Here is a 17406-nt window from a genome sequence, read left to right on the forward strand (position 1 = left end):
ACTAAGGAGTGACATAATATGGTCAAAATAAAACTCTTTGTAAACCACAGGAAGCTTTTCTGGAAAAATGACATATATTAGGGGAATGGCTTGCTAAGGGCGCTCTACACAATGTTTACGAACAGAAAGCAAGAGTGCATATTATCAAAAGGAAAAGAAATATTGTAGAACTTCGTTCACACAGTTTCGCTGTTACGTATGTACTTTCAGATCTTTACTATGCCATATCGGATTGTTTCTGTTTACGAATATATGCATTTGTTAGTTTTATGTACTGCTCCGTTTACAATGGTCATAATGACTATGGTAGTTAATAGTCGAATTATCATATTAGTCCTACGGACTTCTTCGACGATCGGTCCGTTGTTGAAATAGGTAATGGCGCATATCGAGAGCCAGTCATAACAGTCTACAGCTTCGTAGTAACAAGGTGGAGGCACGTGGCACATTTCGCCCACGAATTGCGTCTTTCTTGTAGTTAATGAAGATGTCCTACTTTTTTTCATCTCTTAAACATCCATAATACCTATACGATTGTAATATTTATTTCGGTCCTGGTGTCACGCACTAATTTCGAGTATCATCTGTTCCCACGATGTTTGATTTGTATGTACCTATTGGAAAAAGCAGCATTCTTTTTAAAACTAAAAACAAACATTATTATTGATTTTATTACTTGATAGTGCTGCATTTTACGGTAGATCTTATTTCGTTGTTCTTTCAAAAGAAGTAGACAGCCATTAATAAGAACAGTTGTAAGTTTTGTACAAGGACTGCCTTCATAATCGAGTAAAAATATACTGCTAATGGAGCTAACACGTATTCAGTAAAACAAAAAAAAAACTAAAAAATAATGTTTAATAGATTTGTACTTAAATAACAGATCTTACTAGGCGGAACATGCGTATAGGCTCATCCGTGGCCTGTGGCAGGACTTGAACTGCAACAAGCGTAGTAGCGACCCATAAATGTAGTGATGTGTATTAAGTAGAGCTGAGAAGGTACAATATGGTTATTATTCCTCAAGTCGTTATCCAGTGGCTGTTAAATAAATATTGAAGATTGGGAAAATAGTTCTACTGTATTTTTTTTTAACAACAAAAACCTGAAGCAATTGATAACGCACATATAACATAATTATGAAATGTGCGGCCGAATATATCGAAAATTGGTAATTATATAAAAAACAATTGACCTACCTTATCGGTCTATCTATCTCTAACAACAACGATAACAATTAGACTGGTATACGCGTACATTATAATAAGACAAAGCTTTCTTCCATCCATCATTGTTATTAGGGCTTTATTATCTCTTGTTAAGTTTCGTTTGATTTTTTTAGGCTCTGAAAATTATGAAAATTTCCGGTCTACTTTATGTTTCCATCACCGCTATTTTATTTCAGTACAGAATGTGTTTTGAATATATGTCTGCGGAACTGACGATTCGTAATCGTGGCTTTTACACAGTAACTCAGCCATTGACATTTTTTTGCGTTATTACCATCTTTTTTATTCAAGCACGAAATATTCCACAGGTTTCAGCTTTCCTCGTTTCGACCATTTTTGGACCCTTTTTTTCGTGCTCGCCAACATCAGAATAACGATCCCAAACCGCATATTTCTTTTTCCGACCAAAAGAAGCCCCGAACTATTGAAAGGCCGTTAACGTTCGTGGCTCTATCAATCGATCAGCTTTCGTTATACATATCAATATATTGAATCATCAGCTTGCTGCTACAGACGAGTAACCGGACAGCAAATAATTGTTTCGAATAGTCGAAAGAGAAGGATACAACATTTGTATTACATTCCTAAAATTGTCCCCGTATAGATAGCAGCACATTTGAAAATAAACTAAGTAAGTTCAAGCTGAAATTAACATATAGATATACATGCTCACATTTTTTCGTCTACTGATTAGGTTGCCTTCCGTCTCCTACCTTTAACACCTTTTTGTTTCTCTATCTCGTATAAATAATTTCGATCATTGTTAGCGCTCACCTTAACATATCTATGTGCGCCCCTTCTCTCTATTGTCTGCATGATTTGCCACCTTTGTTTGTTTTCGTTATTTGTAATAAGTACCATTCATGTTTCACTTGTTTATTATTCTCTGTACATCTATATACAACGTACATTGGTAGCTTTGCTTATGCTAGAAGAGATGCATATCTGCTCATCGCGTGATCGTTAGACCAAACCTTATGTACAACACACAGATTCCTGCACATACACACGCACACGCACACCGACGTACTTCTGGCCTAAAATTTTCTTGCGAGCTTAAGGGCCGCGGATAATGCCCAATCGAGTGAGCGCTCAGGGCCTCTCCGGCGCTCACATGCAATCCATATCTGTCTCGTTGATATCTGTGTTATATATGTATATAATAAAAATGTAATAGGAATGCTTCGTACGGCAGAAGTAAGTTTCGTGTGCGCACGTAAGTGTATTTTATGCCTGTAGATAGCAAAAACAGTATGCGCATGAATGAATGGGTTGTTTTGTTGTTTACTTCATTAATAAAAAAAGGAAGTTGTTTTTTTTTGCTGTTTAGTGCAAAGGGCGATGCACAGCGATGCTACGCCGGCTTGAAGTCGATTGCGCCGACCGTATACTTACGGTGGCGTGGGAGGTAAGATGCCACCTTCTGCTTCCCTGGGTAATAACCTTCATTGATTCGTTACATTTTCATAGGAAACGAACTTTTGAAACTTAAGTGCTCTCGCATAAGTGGTTAAGAAGGATCGGGCGTAAAGGACATGAGGGTGTTGTTTTATGTACAGACGCTTATGAGTAACGGTAAAATTAATAGTTCAGCAAAGATAGACATCAGTGTGCATAAGGAATATTTAGGAGTACTCACGGAATGGGGTAAATAAGATATTTGCTTACTTACATGTGATAACAGTGATCGTAGACCTAGGCAAAAACGTCTGTGTCTGAATTAAACATAGATACACTTAAACGCATGCTCTGGTGGCTGGCTATAGCGGTTGCTTTGACTGGCTTCCCTCTTCGGGGGCAAGCATGAAAGGAACTCTGAGCTCACGGCAATTATTAGATATGTCATTGAATTTTCTATGCATACTGCTCTTACTTCGGACAGCTCGCTATGCGTAGATAGATGAACACACGCAACTCACACATTGCGACGCTGCATTTCAGCAAGATGCAGTCTCGTATAACGACAAAAAAACAATTAGTATATATATGAATGCTGATTCTTATTGACGTTCGCAGCTTTTCCTTCACTGTGCCTCGTTAGCTCCTGGATTATGTAAAATGGAAAATATAGACCATATTTTCCGCACTCATCCTAAATACTGTTGCGAACACCTATATCAAAGAAGACAAGTCGTAGGCAAAACGGCGGATTGCACCTAAACAACTTGGTTCGCAAAATGGCTAAAAACCTAAGTAACGAAATTCTCCTCGCCTTAAAACGTAAAACAGCAACTCGCATGAGGCAGATGAACGATATAGTCAGCTCAATCCCGCGTCTATATAATTATGTTCGCGTGTATATATGCGCCGTTGACGTTGAATGCGCGAATTCAGTGCAGTATTATATTAATGAGTCGGAAAGCATTAGTGGAACGTTGCTCAGATAAATGATTGGTGAGTTTAGCCCCTCGGCAACAGCGTGTGCGGCTCAAACATGTCGAAACACTTAGCCGACCCATCATCACAGATAAATGCCTATTGTTTTTTCGTTAATAGTACCTTGTTTCTAGCTCTCCCGTTATCTTCACTAGTTAAAAGTTCGTCTCCGCTTTATTTTATCTTTCCTCATTTCTCGCTATCTTCTTTTTTACGTATATAGTTATTTCATCATGCATTATTTTTTTACTTGCGTGCGTTTCACTTGCCACTTAACTAATAATAATGACTACTGAAGTTTTATCACCGTCAGACATTAGGTGAATCCCGTTCGATCCTTGATTTTACTTGCTTTAGTACCGGCCCCCAATTCGGCCGTCTTTCTCTCAGAAAACAAAAGCAACTTTTTTCAGCAAAAAAAAAAAAGTAGAAAGGGACTATTTTTACTGGGACAATTGCTGGTCTTTAACTATGCTCTCCACATTGGTTGACGGATTGACAAAACAAATCTTTCAACACCGCTATATATCGGTGTACTTTTTGGTTTTTAGTTCATCTTAGCGATGCGCGCAGACAAAATCCTTTTTAATCCAAAATTATATAAAATACAATTCATTTACTATACGATGATTGACTGCGTGGTAGACAGTAACACTAAGCATATACAACGCGGACATTCTGAGAATGACTAAAGTGAAGAGAAAAAAAATACTATCAGAAGTAATAAAAAGCTGTCTCAAACTTTCATATATGTGTATGTGTAAAAAAAAAACACGATTTCCAAGGACTACAAAATGAATACTATTTCACCGTTACACGTTGATAACCTCAAGGCCGCGCTGACTGTAGAAACAAATGAGCTAGGCGCTTCTAATGAAGTCTGCTATTTAGCTTAGAATATTTAGAGCTTTTAGCGGTAAAAATGACGAATGGGAGCCGCATACTGAACAGTTTCATCAAACCAGAACTAATTGACGCATTAATGAGGATAAAAGCTCTTCGAACTATTCCTATGAGTTAGCGGAATACATGAAAAGAATTTACAGCTCCCTTGAGACTACAATAGTGGCGTGGTTAGTGTCTATATTAAATGCCATAGAATATAAAACTGCTACTTATGATACCTGTTTTGGCGCGTAAAGGTCTCAACAACGAGCGCATCCATTTCACTATGATCGAAAAAGGTGCCACAGAAAAAAGACCGTACAAAAAAATGACCTTCAACTACAAAATAGATGGCCTTGACATGATGAGGAACAATTGCTTAGTTTATTTCCCTACTTGCATTTGGTCGGTGCATTCCTCTTGTTCTAACTTAGCACAAGCTAATGTTGTGCACGACTAGGTGTTCGGCGAACAAAGCTTCTCAGAGACTCCGTCACAGCTTGGAAAAACATGCCAGCGGGGAAACTTGAATAGGTCGTACGCGCTGTTGCACACGTCCTTTTGATGCCAGGTTTATCGGACACGTTCAAGTCGACGTTGAAAGAAGGTTGAAAGAGCCCGCTGGTCGAACGGAGCTCAGACAGAAGACAGGAAAACGAGTCGAGCTATGTGGAGTAATTATAACGATTTCTGCTTGCTTCCTCTTTACATACATTCATATATATGGAAGATATATATCATAGGCACCCAACTCAACCGCTTAAGCGAGCGGCGAGGAAAAGTCGTCGTCGTCCGGTTGTAGTACGAGCGATGGACTAAGCAACACCGTGTCCCCATCAGTATCCAAAGGACTTTGCATCTCCGACTCCGTCTGTAAAAGGAAAACAGAAAGGATATAAAGAGATTAGAACGTTGTGTTGGCTAGCTTATCTGCGAATATCTGCCGAAGGAAGGCAACCCGAGGCATATGTGCTAGATACTTTGAAGTTCCATGGGCTATATTTGAACCTCGCCTGAGCTTAAATACTAGATGTGTAGGGCTTTTGAAACGCGCACACCCTTATGACATTTTCTATCGAATTTTTCTAGCATCTTTTGATCGTCACTTAGAAAACGTGCATCGTGTTTAGCTCAGACACTCATACTAATATCGGAAAGATAATGAGAATTACTTTAATACGAAAGACTAGGAGGACGATAAATTAAAAGCTCGTCAGTTAATTTCCACTCTATCTCCTTAATGTAATCGAGAAATCACTTGAAACGTCTTGCGGCAGAAACAGGGAGGAGTTTTAACAGTTTCAAAGACATTTTTGAATTGCTTCATTTACAAAAACCATTTCTAATGAGAGCACTAATTTACAGTAGGGAATTGTTAACGAAGGATAACGTAAAATCGCTTTGTGCTATATGATTTAATTGCTGGAATTGGGAAGCAGTCTTGTCGATGCGTAGCCGGTTGAATGAGAATACATTGATATATGCATACCAATATTTTAATATTTTATATGTGGACGGTCAATATCTGAAAGGACAGACCATTTGTACAGGGCCTGAGATGGAATGAATCATTTTGATGCATCATTTTCCAAGAGCCGGTGCTGTCCTAGATGCATGCGAAGCTAAATACATCAATCAAGAATAATAAGGCGGTAATGCAGTATCACTTAATTTGCACCCCGTTACGGTATTTTGAAATTCTAAAATGCTGTTCAGAGTCATACATACAGCTGATCCAAAGTAATTTTAGGGCTCTGCTGAGATAATCGATTGACTTTGCCTTAGTTAGTCATATAATGAGTCGAAGTCTGCGCTTAGAATAGTGCTCGGTCAATGCAAAGTCTGTGTATACCTTGCCCATAGGTTAAATTGTTCCTTTTTTCTACTCACCGTATTTTGTAACAACGATGATAGATTCGGAAGAAAAAAAACACCGTTGGTACTTCCCGCTTAATTGCTCATGTGTTTACGCTCAACCATAGACACATTCGGACACTGAGTATTAAATGACAGGGAATTAATTCGAATATCAGCGTAGATATTTAAGGAGGGTACCCGTCGAAATAATGTATTTATGATGTAAATCTATCGTATTTCATTTTGTAGCTGCTGTTCCACTTCATTGATAGCGCCATTTCGCAGCATTGATTGATCTTAAGCTAGGCATATTGAAGACAAAATCTCTAGGCACCCCTGCACAATGCTACGACTTTAAATATCGTCTATCCGATGCAATTCCTTCGGATCGTCATCCGTCGATGATTTAGATAAAGCGGCAAATATGACCAGGGGGTGAGAGATAGATGAGTTCCAATGAACAATTGAAAATGGTTTATGAACTCAGCATGTGAGCATTAGTTTCATGTGAAAGTTCCCACATACATTGAGATGACTGTATCAACCATGTAAAGCAAATATCAATTTTAACAGTAAAATAATATTGCCGTCTTAATAAAACAGCATTAGCGATGCATTGTTATTTGTTATACATTCATATATATAATTATCTATGTGCATGACATATGTAGTTCTCAACTACGTCAAGCTTCAGTACTCTCTTAAGATTAAATGTCTCGCCTTGGAGTAGTAATAATGCGGCATGGTAACGGTCCGGAAAATCCGCAGGACACGAGCTCTAACCGCCATCCGGTTGTCAGGCTTAGACAGAAACATAAATACTCCAGCTAGTGTAACCGCTAGGGCACTCAAAATAATGACAATGCCCATAGGAGAACCATCACCGTTTGCTTCACCAGTACCCATGTGGGACCAGGCCATAGTAGGATGTTCCACCCGTGACGGACAGACGTACTCCGTCGGCCATGAGAAGATGTAATGACATGATTTAGTTTCATAAAGGAACGACTGAAAATTAGCCAAACGTCACACAAAGAAGAGTAATATTATTTTCAAAAGAAATCAGAAAATTAAAATTCAGAAAATATTGTTTAATTGTCGAGAAGGTATTGATGCAGCCTAAATGTGCATAGGTAGTCCTGAATCTGCATTTCTGTTTCCTTAAGCTCCTAACCCGTTTCGTTTTTGACGCTTGTATATAATCCTACATGTATTTGATTCGATGCTAATCTAAATCAAGGTAACTAACCGGGACTCCAATTCCGGCCTCGTGGTCGCAGGCAAAAGTAAATATACTCTTGATCGTTGAGTTTGGTACGTGGAGACAGGTGGCGAGTGTGTCTATAACAAGTAACAATTCGAAACCTCGAAGGTAGAAGCGTTGTTTGTTTGCCGAACCGATATTTTTCATGAAAGTGCTGCGCTTGGCTTGGCAGACAGCACTTTGGGCACAGGGTCCCATTCGCCAGGGAATTCGGCACGAACTCTCTGTGCAGACCTCTCGTAAGTTCACCAGATAAGTATAGTTATCCTGGCCTAACCGATATTCGAAAGTACGAAATGTTCGGTTGAAAAGCGCGGTAAGATTATAAGCTTGATGCATTGCTGGATCAATCAGGTAGCCACCCTTCTGCATGACGAGTACATCTGTGGCTTCAGGACAGGCGTATCGGGTAGGCCATTCGAATTTGTATGTGCACGATTTCGACGTGGGACCGGAGACGAATTTCAATGACCCAATCGAATCTCCATCGAGATCACATTTAATAACTATGATGCTTTTTGGATGCTGCTCATTCAATGGACAAACCGATGGATCTCCACCGTTGTACGTAATCCTTATCGTTGAGCTGTCCTCGACCACTACTTCTCTTGAGGAATACTCTCCAAGCGATTGGAATTCATCCTTATTGTCGTTCGTTTTCTTCTCAACACAGACACCACTTTTGCTGCACTTATCAATCGCGTCCAACGGCCACTTGTGGTTTATTCCACAAATGTTCAAATAAAACGTACTGCGCGATTGAGGATCTTCCAGTTTCCAGGCATGCGACACCGATGATAGCATGGTGAGGTCGAACGTGGACGCGCCTCGCCTTACGATACAATCGTGGCCTTCGGCTGCTTGAAGCTGCTGAGGACTGCACGCTTTAACAGTCTTCCATCGGAACACGGTCAAGCAGCCATACTGACGCTCGACAACTGGACTACCTGTGTCATAGAGGGGATCGCACTCGAACTCCACAATGGCACCGTACGTTTTGCCAAGCATGCTGACACATTTGTCTCCAGTGGTGTAACGAACAAATAGACTTCCGCCCTGATAATGGTAGGATTCAGCTACACCGTAGCTGATGTTTTTGATGCCGCCTTGGACCTTCGAAGCGAAACAGAGTTCACTGTTTTTACATCCACTGATACTCGCTGACATATCTTTGCAAACAGACATTGTGAAGTAACCCGACTCTTCGCCATCCGGGCTATTTACTCTGATCTGTAAAAATATAAATGGGATATAACATGTACATGGCTTTTGTCTTTAATACAACTGACTGTACCGCTGCAAAAATCAACGTTTCAATATAATAGAGTATATATTTCTTATATATATAATATAGTACATAAGGAGACGAGTTTGATAAGCACAGCATCTACTCCTTATTAGTGAAATTCCACAAAAATATAAGATTGACAAAAAACCACAACAGCCGAGAACAAATTTTTAAAAAAATAACGAAATGAACAGATAACTCTTCATTTGTGCACGAGACAGACAGCAGCATACATAATACGCACAGATGATGCAAATTTCCATCGTTAACAAATCTATCGATGCAGCTAGCGTTATAAATGAATTTTATTTTGGGCTATGTAAACAGACTTTAATTAACTGAAGATGAATAAACACAAATGAAATGCAAGTAGAACTCAGTGACGGTAAGCTATCATATCAGTTCAAGAGCTTCAAAAACCAGTTCTTACATTCACTATCATTGGGAGTTATTATATTCTAAGATGACATAAAACATACAGGTTCGAAAGGCGACGCTTGTCATAGATTACCGAAGAAAAAGCAAAATTAAGATTTTTTTTTTCTTCATTTTCATTTATCATACTCCACCATCCCATATCCATACCAACCACTATATGTTAGTAGATATTCGTAAGCTTTATGCCTATAGAATACGGTCTTAGCAAACGTAACATTTACTTATCTGATCGTAAATAATACTTTGAATAATTCGGACGTCGAAACTATATAGGAACAATTTCATATGGCTAGGTCTAATTTGAAAACTTAATTAGAGAAAAGCAACAAGCATCATTTAAGTACTAGTAATGAACATTTTGCATTTAGCAGATATCTCGGTCAGTCCTCTAATCTTCTTTGAGTTATTGCGTATTTACTCAAAAGTAGATCCAAAATTTCTAAGTAAATTTCTAGAAGTGTTTCAGAAATTTAGTGAGCATTTAAACGGCGTGAGAGGACATGAGGACACATTTGGAAATCGATTCGTCTGGAAAGGACTGAGTTTTACGCAGCTAACGTGCTGAAAATTAACGTGATTAAAGTAAATCCACTAATTGGAAATTCTATGTATGTATTTTATAAATCGATATTTATTTTTTTGTCTTCAATAACGTCCGCAATAAACGTAATGGCATAAAGCTTTAAGCTTAAAGGTATACTACGGGCATTATGATAAGAAGAAGCCTATCAAACACATACCTGATGCGGGGACTTCTTAGCTAGCGATGACAGATCAAGGGTGATTCCTCGTTGAGGCACAGGGAAACTGCAGTTCCCGCGTGGATTTATTTGATGGGTATCTGCAGATCCCGCACACACTAGATTGGTCCTCCATCGGAATACGTGGAGGCATTCGGCCTGATCAATGTCGACTAACACCGGTTCGCCAGCGTCTTGCGAGTAATCGCATTCGAAGCTGATCCGAGCCTTATAGAGCTGGGTATTATCCCATTCACAGCGGCTGCCGTTCACATACAATAGTGTTACTGAATGCTGGAAGTGTGTGAACGATCCGAAGAACGTGTGTCCAAGACTTTCGACCTTCGACTTCGAGTTTACGGCCACCCGGACGATCGCGGCGTTGGGCGGCATTGATAGATAGGGTTGCTGCGGTTCGAGGGGCCGACATACGCTTAAATAATATTCGTAACCGGTATCCAAGACATTGCGTGCTCGATGACTTCGAGTCGACAATGGCGACAGATCAAATTCCTGGTCCTGGTAGTAAGCGCATTGCAAAATGTTGGGACATACCAGCTCCGTTGGCCAAACAAAGCGGTGTTCACAATCATCGGGCGACTGCGATACAAACATGGGTGCGTCGCGGCCGAAACCCGCTGACGGACACACAAAATGAATGATCGCCTTCATTTTACGCAAATGGTCTTCGTTGGCCAGACCACAACTCTGTCCACCTTCGAACACCATTGCCAGCACGCCATTTTCCCAGATCAGATGCGAACTTGGCCGTGCAACGATTTTAGCAGATTCGGTTCTGCTCTCTAAACAGATGCCTGTATGGGGACCACACGATGTCTCCCTTGCCGAGCCGCAAATATTTAACTTGTACGTGGAGCCCGCTGGACCGGGCACAGCGTATGGGGATTCGTTGTCGCTTCGGACCAGAGGAAGTAGATCAATCACGAGCCCGCCAGCAGATGGGTGTACAGCTGCACACGTGTGATTCTTAGCAGGCTGCAGATCGTGACTTTGGGGGCATGCGTGAGGTGTGTTCCAGAAGAATATCGCCTTGCAATTGTCGTTACTGACGTGCACCGGCCCTGAGTCTTTACTCTGACACACGAAATCAATCGTTGTCGACCAACGATTTTGAGAGCTCAGTGTCGATTTGGTCGTACACAAATCGCCGTTCTGGTACTGGATGCGCACGATACCTGCACAATAGACGTAACAATAATGAGCGCTTACTGGTCTACCTAATTATACGTAGAGCAACACAATGAAGACAGGCTACGCGAAAATTATGTAAACGTTGTTTGTCTCGGCTAAGTCATGTACACACTAATGCTAAGACGCGCGTTACGGCTCGAGTGAAGCTAACTAGAGCTGCATTAAGCTTTCATTACTACTTCATGTGTTAATGGTCACTATCATAGCATCAAAACTATCGCCGAAATAAATCAGCCATTACAAGCGCTTAGCGAACTCTGGAAATGGAAGCAGTTAACCCTCAAGCATGGCCTTGAAGTGAACTAACTCTTTCCCTTGTAGGTTTCTGATAATTCGACCAATGGAATCAAAAGTAGTAGCTTCTGAGTGCTTAACCATAAAGGGCTGTTTTTAACAGCTGTATTTCTTTCCAGCTCATCAATCCGTCGGTCAAGCCGTTAACTATCTAGAAAGTTTATATCCAACTCGAGTAAAGCCAAAGTAGGCAATTCAATTCGGCATCACCATGGTTATAGTTGGCTAGTTAATAAATTGCAACATGACTAACCTAGTTAAAGTAAAAAAAAAATGCATGGATAAAAATCTTTTAGCCACTTACGCTCATCTTTGACGTAGAATGGCCCGCGGGAAACAACGCCTAAGTTCACCGTCTTATCACCATTAATAATGCACGCACCTGACGAGAATTCACAAGCAAGAGCCCGCATATGTACAACGGATCGGCACACGTTAACAACATACTTTTGACCAACCTCAATCATGTTATCAGGCGTAACGTAGTTTCGCCGCGGCGCCGACAGCGGCGAAAGATCAACAAGGCCGTCAGGGGTGTCCACCTTACAAACTTGTTCTGTCCGCGGCGGACACGCTAATTCCGTATACCAGCTGAAGACAAAACCACAGTTGCCGTCCATTGATTGAAACTCCGGTGCAGTCGATCCTACCTTGGCGGAGTGATCGCAATGGAAATTGATCGTTGTGCTTCGATTCTTTTTGGAATCAGTACAACCGACTACACCGTTCGTGTAGATGAGCGTCAGGATGCCAGTGTTGTATTGCAACGTAGCGGTGCCCTTGCCCAGTGAAATGTTCTTGCCATTTGCGCCGATCAAACAGGATCCGGCCTCATTGTCGCCTCCACACAAAACGCCGGCATCGGGGAGTGCGCCACACACGGTCATCTTGTGCATACCTTTATCGTCGGGATTGTTTACTGTGTAGACCTTGCTCTTCCCACCGAGTGCGCTCAAATCGAATCGATATCCAAAGTTAGGTTCAGTGACTTTGCAGTCGGAGCCCACCGCCTTCTTGACCGGGCACGCAGCGGGAGTTTCCATGTAAAAGACGTATTCGCAGTCCTTGGAGCTGAAAACACGTAAATCAGATACGAAAAATTGCAAGTGATATATGTTGATAATTAACACGTCAAACGACCACTAAGCTGTCTGCATGTTTTTTCGTTCCTTTCAAGCGCTTATTCGCTCCGTAACTAAGTTCTCGTTATTTAGTTCCTATCATGTAAGGCCTAAGGCTAATCATGATGCACCTAATTGAAGGAAACGGTGTGTTATATATTTTGGAATCTACGTGCGTACATGAGAGATTTTAGAAGAGTAAAAAGTGAAGGGTTAAGAAAGGAATTCATTATGAAAATGATTAAGCGAACATAAAAGCTTACGTCCTGATGATTTTGGGCATTTCATGAGCATTCGGTGTGCAGGCTAGGGTTATAAGGCTTGACTTGAATTTTGGGTTAGTCTCTCCTTGAGTGCCGTTGCCAGCCTGAAATTCTCCATCGCGATTCTCCTCCGGTGGACACTTGTCACCTCCAACGTAACGTATGCCAATTGTACCATCTTCACCAAACACAATATCGTCCATGTGTCTGCCGAGACTTTCTCCCATACGACTGTTATCGTTTGTATACGTCGCACAAGCGTACGACCCTCTGGGACAATTATAACCACCGTCTGAGAGCGGAACCGTATTTAGCTTTTTGCATATATTGAAATGATACTTCTGTTCGGGACTTGCCAAATGCTGGTAATCGTACGAAATGGGTGAATATTCACTGGCTTCCCAGTTTGACAGAGCGGTATGGACGAGTGGTCGCAAGTCGTACGCGTAGCCAGTTTCACTATTGATGATTTCACAGTTTGTCTGGAAGCGTCATCAAATTGAGTAGTGATGCAATTAGTTACGGGTATATTATGAAATACATAGATTCACTCGTGCGACGAAATATATCTTCCATGGGGCTAACTTGGCGCTGCGATCAAAAGAGGAGTGACGTAGCCTGTATAAACTGCTGCTATGCAGGTCGCCCAACAACCGTGAAAAGCACTTAACAAAAGACAATAACAACATAATATACTCTTACAAAATAAGCGTAATTTTCTGGGTGAATAAGTAATAATACCCCAAAACACTACATCAAGGAAAAACTGACACATATTATAGATACTTACGGGGTCAGTTCGATAATTTGGGCAAACACCGCTTGAATAGAAGTTGATTCGGTGAACCTGATCGTCACCAAGAGAACCTCGTGCCTCTATAACGCTGTTCTTGGGCAATAGTGCCGTTGTGCACACCAACTCAATTTCCACGCGCGTCGTTCGACCGCTAGTAATTTCACCCATGTAACTTAGGCGAAGACTGCCGACGCCGACAAAGTCTAGCTGATAGCCGGTTGCACCTGTAAGTGGTACTCCTTTGGTGCGTCCCGTTTGGTCAGTTGTAACACGACAAACGCTGATGTTTTCGCCCAGACAGTTTGTGCTATTCCTGATAGGGCCACAGATGTTGAATTCGTAGTCGCCCTTACGGTAAAATGTATCCGCTCGCATATGGGAAATATTGAAGAGATCACCAGTGAGTCGATCGACAATGGCGCACTCGTCCTTCACCGGCTGATGCCGAATGGGACACGCGGCTTCGGTCGTCCACAGAAGCAGGTACTCGCACTGGTCGGGCTTATCTAAGGGGCAAAGCCAGAAGACCAAAAACCGATATCTGATGTAAATGAGAAGCACTGAACTGGATCTTTGTTACACCACAATGAAGTGCTTGATAGAGCCATCCCCTGAGAGGCTTCATGGCCAGAAAAAGTTTCTCTACACAGGCCAACTTACCGATTATTTTGTTATATAAGGCGTTTAGCCATGCCAACTAATATTTTCTATTTCAAAAGTAATAAATTAAATACTGTGATGACTACATTGCCATATGCTAATGTAATCCTGCCCAGCGCTTACAAACGAAATGCACCCTGTATATAGCCAGGTGTACAATGAAGCCCTGAGATGTGCCCCATAGCACGTCATAAACTCTGTTATGTAGCGGAACGCAATAGTGTTAGTAAGTGCCCTTCCCTCTACCGCTTTAGTTCTGAGGATTTTGCACGAGTGAGACACACGCGATTAACTGCTTTACTCTTTCACCTAAATAGAAGTATACACATCCATATGTAGACACTGAATTTATCCATCGAATGCGATTGACAATTTAGACGACGACGACAACAAATATAAAAATAATAACGAGTGCGCTGTTTTTCTTACTTATATACCGGAGATACTCTCCACTAGGTACGACTTCATCGTCGCATTGAAAGTGAATAGTGGTTCGCATCGTGGAAGGTTGTCCACGTCGAATGCACGGCGCTCCATTGCTGTAGGTGAGCGTTAGCTCACCTCGGCTGTTCGCCGATGGCGGGTCAACTACGTGCCCAGCGTCAACGAATTTTGTTGTGCCATTCGGGTAGATTGTCTCAACACAAACTGCTGCATGCGGGTTACATCGTGCCGGAGGCTGGTATAGCGGTCGGCAAAGGGACACGTAAAAGCGGTGAGGAAGCTTCAGCTCTCCTATGTCAGTAGTCAAAAACGTCCAGTCGCGATTGGGTCGAACCCTCGTTAGTCGCGACAGATCGTATAAATGCCCACTTTTGTCGGTGGCTTGCACCACACAACTCTGATAGTGGGCGTTCATTGCAGGGCAGGCGAACGATGTCGCCCAGTTGAACACGGTGTTTCCTGGCTGGCTCGAAAGCACCTGTGGCTTACCGATGCCCGCATCAAAATCGCATTGGAAGGCAATATTCGATGATTCGGCTTTGTCCGCATAGACGACAGTGATCATACCGCCGTTGTAGATCAGATCGCTTGATGCTGCTCCCAGCGGTGTGACATCGCCCTTGTCCGTTAAGTTGCGTCGACATACGGCGGCGTTCGAGTCACTACCGCACGAGTATGTGCTTGGCAAGGGACCGCATACAGCGATATCATATTCGAAATCGCCCGAAGAGATATGCTGAACGCCATATCTGGCAAGTGGGGTCAGATCAATACGGAATCCGTGAGTCAGGTCCTCCACCATACATGTCGTGTTGGTTAGAGACACTGAAAGAAGACGATGTGGTTATTGAACAAATAAAAATGTCGAAGTAGGGCCTCAAAAATTCTATAAGTATTGCTATCAAAGTTCATTATGTACATCTAGCTGGCACCAGGTGCTGCAACGCTCCTTTTTAATTTGGAACAGAGGCTCTGCGCTAGCATGTTATAGAAATTATGAATGCTTAAGTCCAGCTCCAGCAACCGCTGAATAGAAAACGATACAATGAAAACAGCAACATCCAGCATCAAAAGTACGCACTACTTTTTGTGAAGCTAGAAATTTACAGAACGAGATGAGTTGAAAAGGTGAGATGTAATGGTAAAATTCACTTGTTATAAATTGACATAGAGGCGTGAATAATTAATCCGAATACTTTGTCTAGTTAAAATACTAAATTACCTGCGCATACATATGCAATCCTGAAATCACTGATAAGGAATTCTGGCTATTTATAATTGATCACAAGAAATCTATGGAGACACCGTATCGAACATTCATAGCTCGGTCTAGCTTTATAATATGAGATCTCTTACCTTGGGGACAGGCAACAGATGTATGCCACTCGAGATGTAGTTCGCATCTCTCCTTATCGAAGGCAAAGAACCTAGGGCTAGCTCCATGCTGCCCAGGGGTACAGGCTAAATGAATAAGGGTCTTGTATTGTTTTTCCGGCTTGCTTTTACACTGGTCACCATCACTGAACTCAAGCACTCCTACGGGCGAGCTAGCATTCTGCAATAACATAACTGTCGAATACTGGCCAAAGCTAACTGGCGTTGAATCGTCTCGCGGCAGGCCACAGACTGCCGAACGCACTGGGCATCTCGTGAGATGGCCGAGTCGTTGCACTGGAGAGCAGACCTCGACGTAAAGATTGAATTCAAAGTGTTCGCCGTCATCCATTACGAACCATGAGCCCGTCTTCTGATCGAGAGCTGATAAATCCATGTGGAAATCGCCTAAATAAATGTTACGACGGTTGAACGGTTGTTATTGTACTGGGATGAGTGTTTGTCTTGCTGGCATAGCTAAATATTGTGCCCAAACGTATGCACGCAATGCTTTGAGTACACAATGGGACAATTCTATGCACATTAGTATATATTCTACATATAATGCATCTGTTGAGAGCGGAGCACTGACCACTCGTGTAATGACAGCTTTCTTGCAGTTCGCTGTAGTCGACATTTTCATCCCCAGTAACGACGTCCGGTATACAAGCCGCAGCGGTCTTCCACTCGAAACGAATGATGCACACGTCCGTGTCAACCGACGCAAGTTCGGGTGCACCAGAAGTCGTTTCCGAGTCGCAGACAAACTCTATCGCGCTACTCCATCTTCGGTTTGAATCCGAACTGTTAGTACAAGGATTCCCATTAAAATACACAAGTGTGGCACGGCCATCGGTGTACCTGACAATAAAAATATTCGACGTCATCTATACATTAATAAGTTGAATAAGATTGACATTTTTACTGCCAAAAATACATAGCTGGAACGTGAACGTTGCTCAGTTTCGCATCGTATGACAGCATTTTATTACTTTTATATCGATTGCTGCTTGATATAGGTCACTACGTGTTAGGGTGTAACGACATGTTGATCATTTTTAGGTGAAGCTCATCGATGTTGCTACATACAGCAGATTTTTGGTACAATTGGTTACGCAAAACAAGCACTTTGGAGCACTATTAGCGTACGTTTTAGTGGGTATAT

At 41.8% G+C, this 17406-nt stretch overlaps 1 protein-coding gene across 1 annotated transcript in view; it reads right to left on the minus strand.

Annotated features, from left to right (window-relative positions):
- Positions 1-1275: 1275 nt before the first annotated feature.
- The window catches only part of Lerp (lysosomal enzyme receptor protein), a 29742-nt gene continuing 13611 nt past the window's right edge, over positions 1276-17406 (minus strand). Inside the window, exons 8-17 of the mRNA XM_022795805.2 lie at positions 16834-17102; positions 16224-16649; positions 14853-15692; positions 13758-14269; positions 12968-13449; positions 11888-12654; positions 10078-11273; positions 7597-8841; positions 7068-7355; positions 1276-5361 (exon numbers count right to left, since the gene is read on the minus strand). Of these exons, the coding sequence (XP_022651540.1) occupies positions 5251-5361; positions 7068-7355; positions 7597-8841; positions 10078-11273; positions 11888-12654; positions 12968-13449; positions 13758-14269; positions 14853-15692; positions 16224-16649; positions 16834-17102 (6136 nt within the window). The 3' untranslated portion in view covers positions 1276-5250. The remainder of the gene's footprint in view (positions 5362-7067; positions 7356-7596; positions 8842-10077; positions 11274-11887; positions 12655-12967; positions 13450-13757; positions 14270-14852; positions 15693-16223; positions 16650-16833; positions 17103-17406) is intronic.

This window comes from Varroa destructor, unplaced genomic scaffold (assembly GCF_002443255.2).
Source record: "Varroa destructor unplaced genomic scaffold, Vdes_3.0 BEIS01000003.1, whole genome shotgun sequence".
Taxonomy (NCBI): domain Eukaryota; kingdom Metazoa; phylum Arthropoda; class Arachnida; order Mesostigmata; family Varroidae; genus Varroa; species Varroa destructor.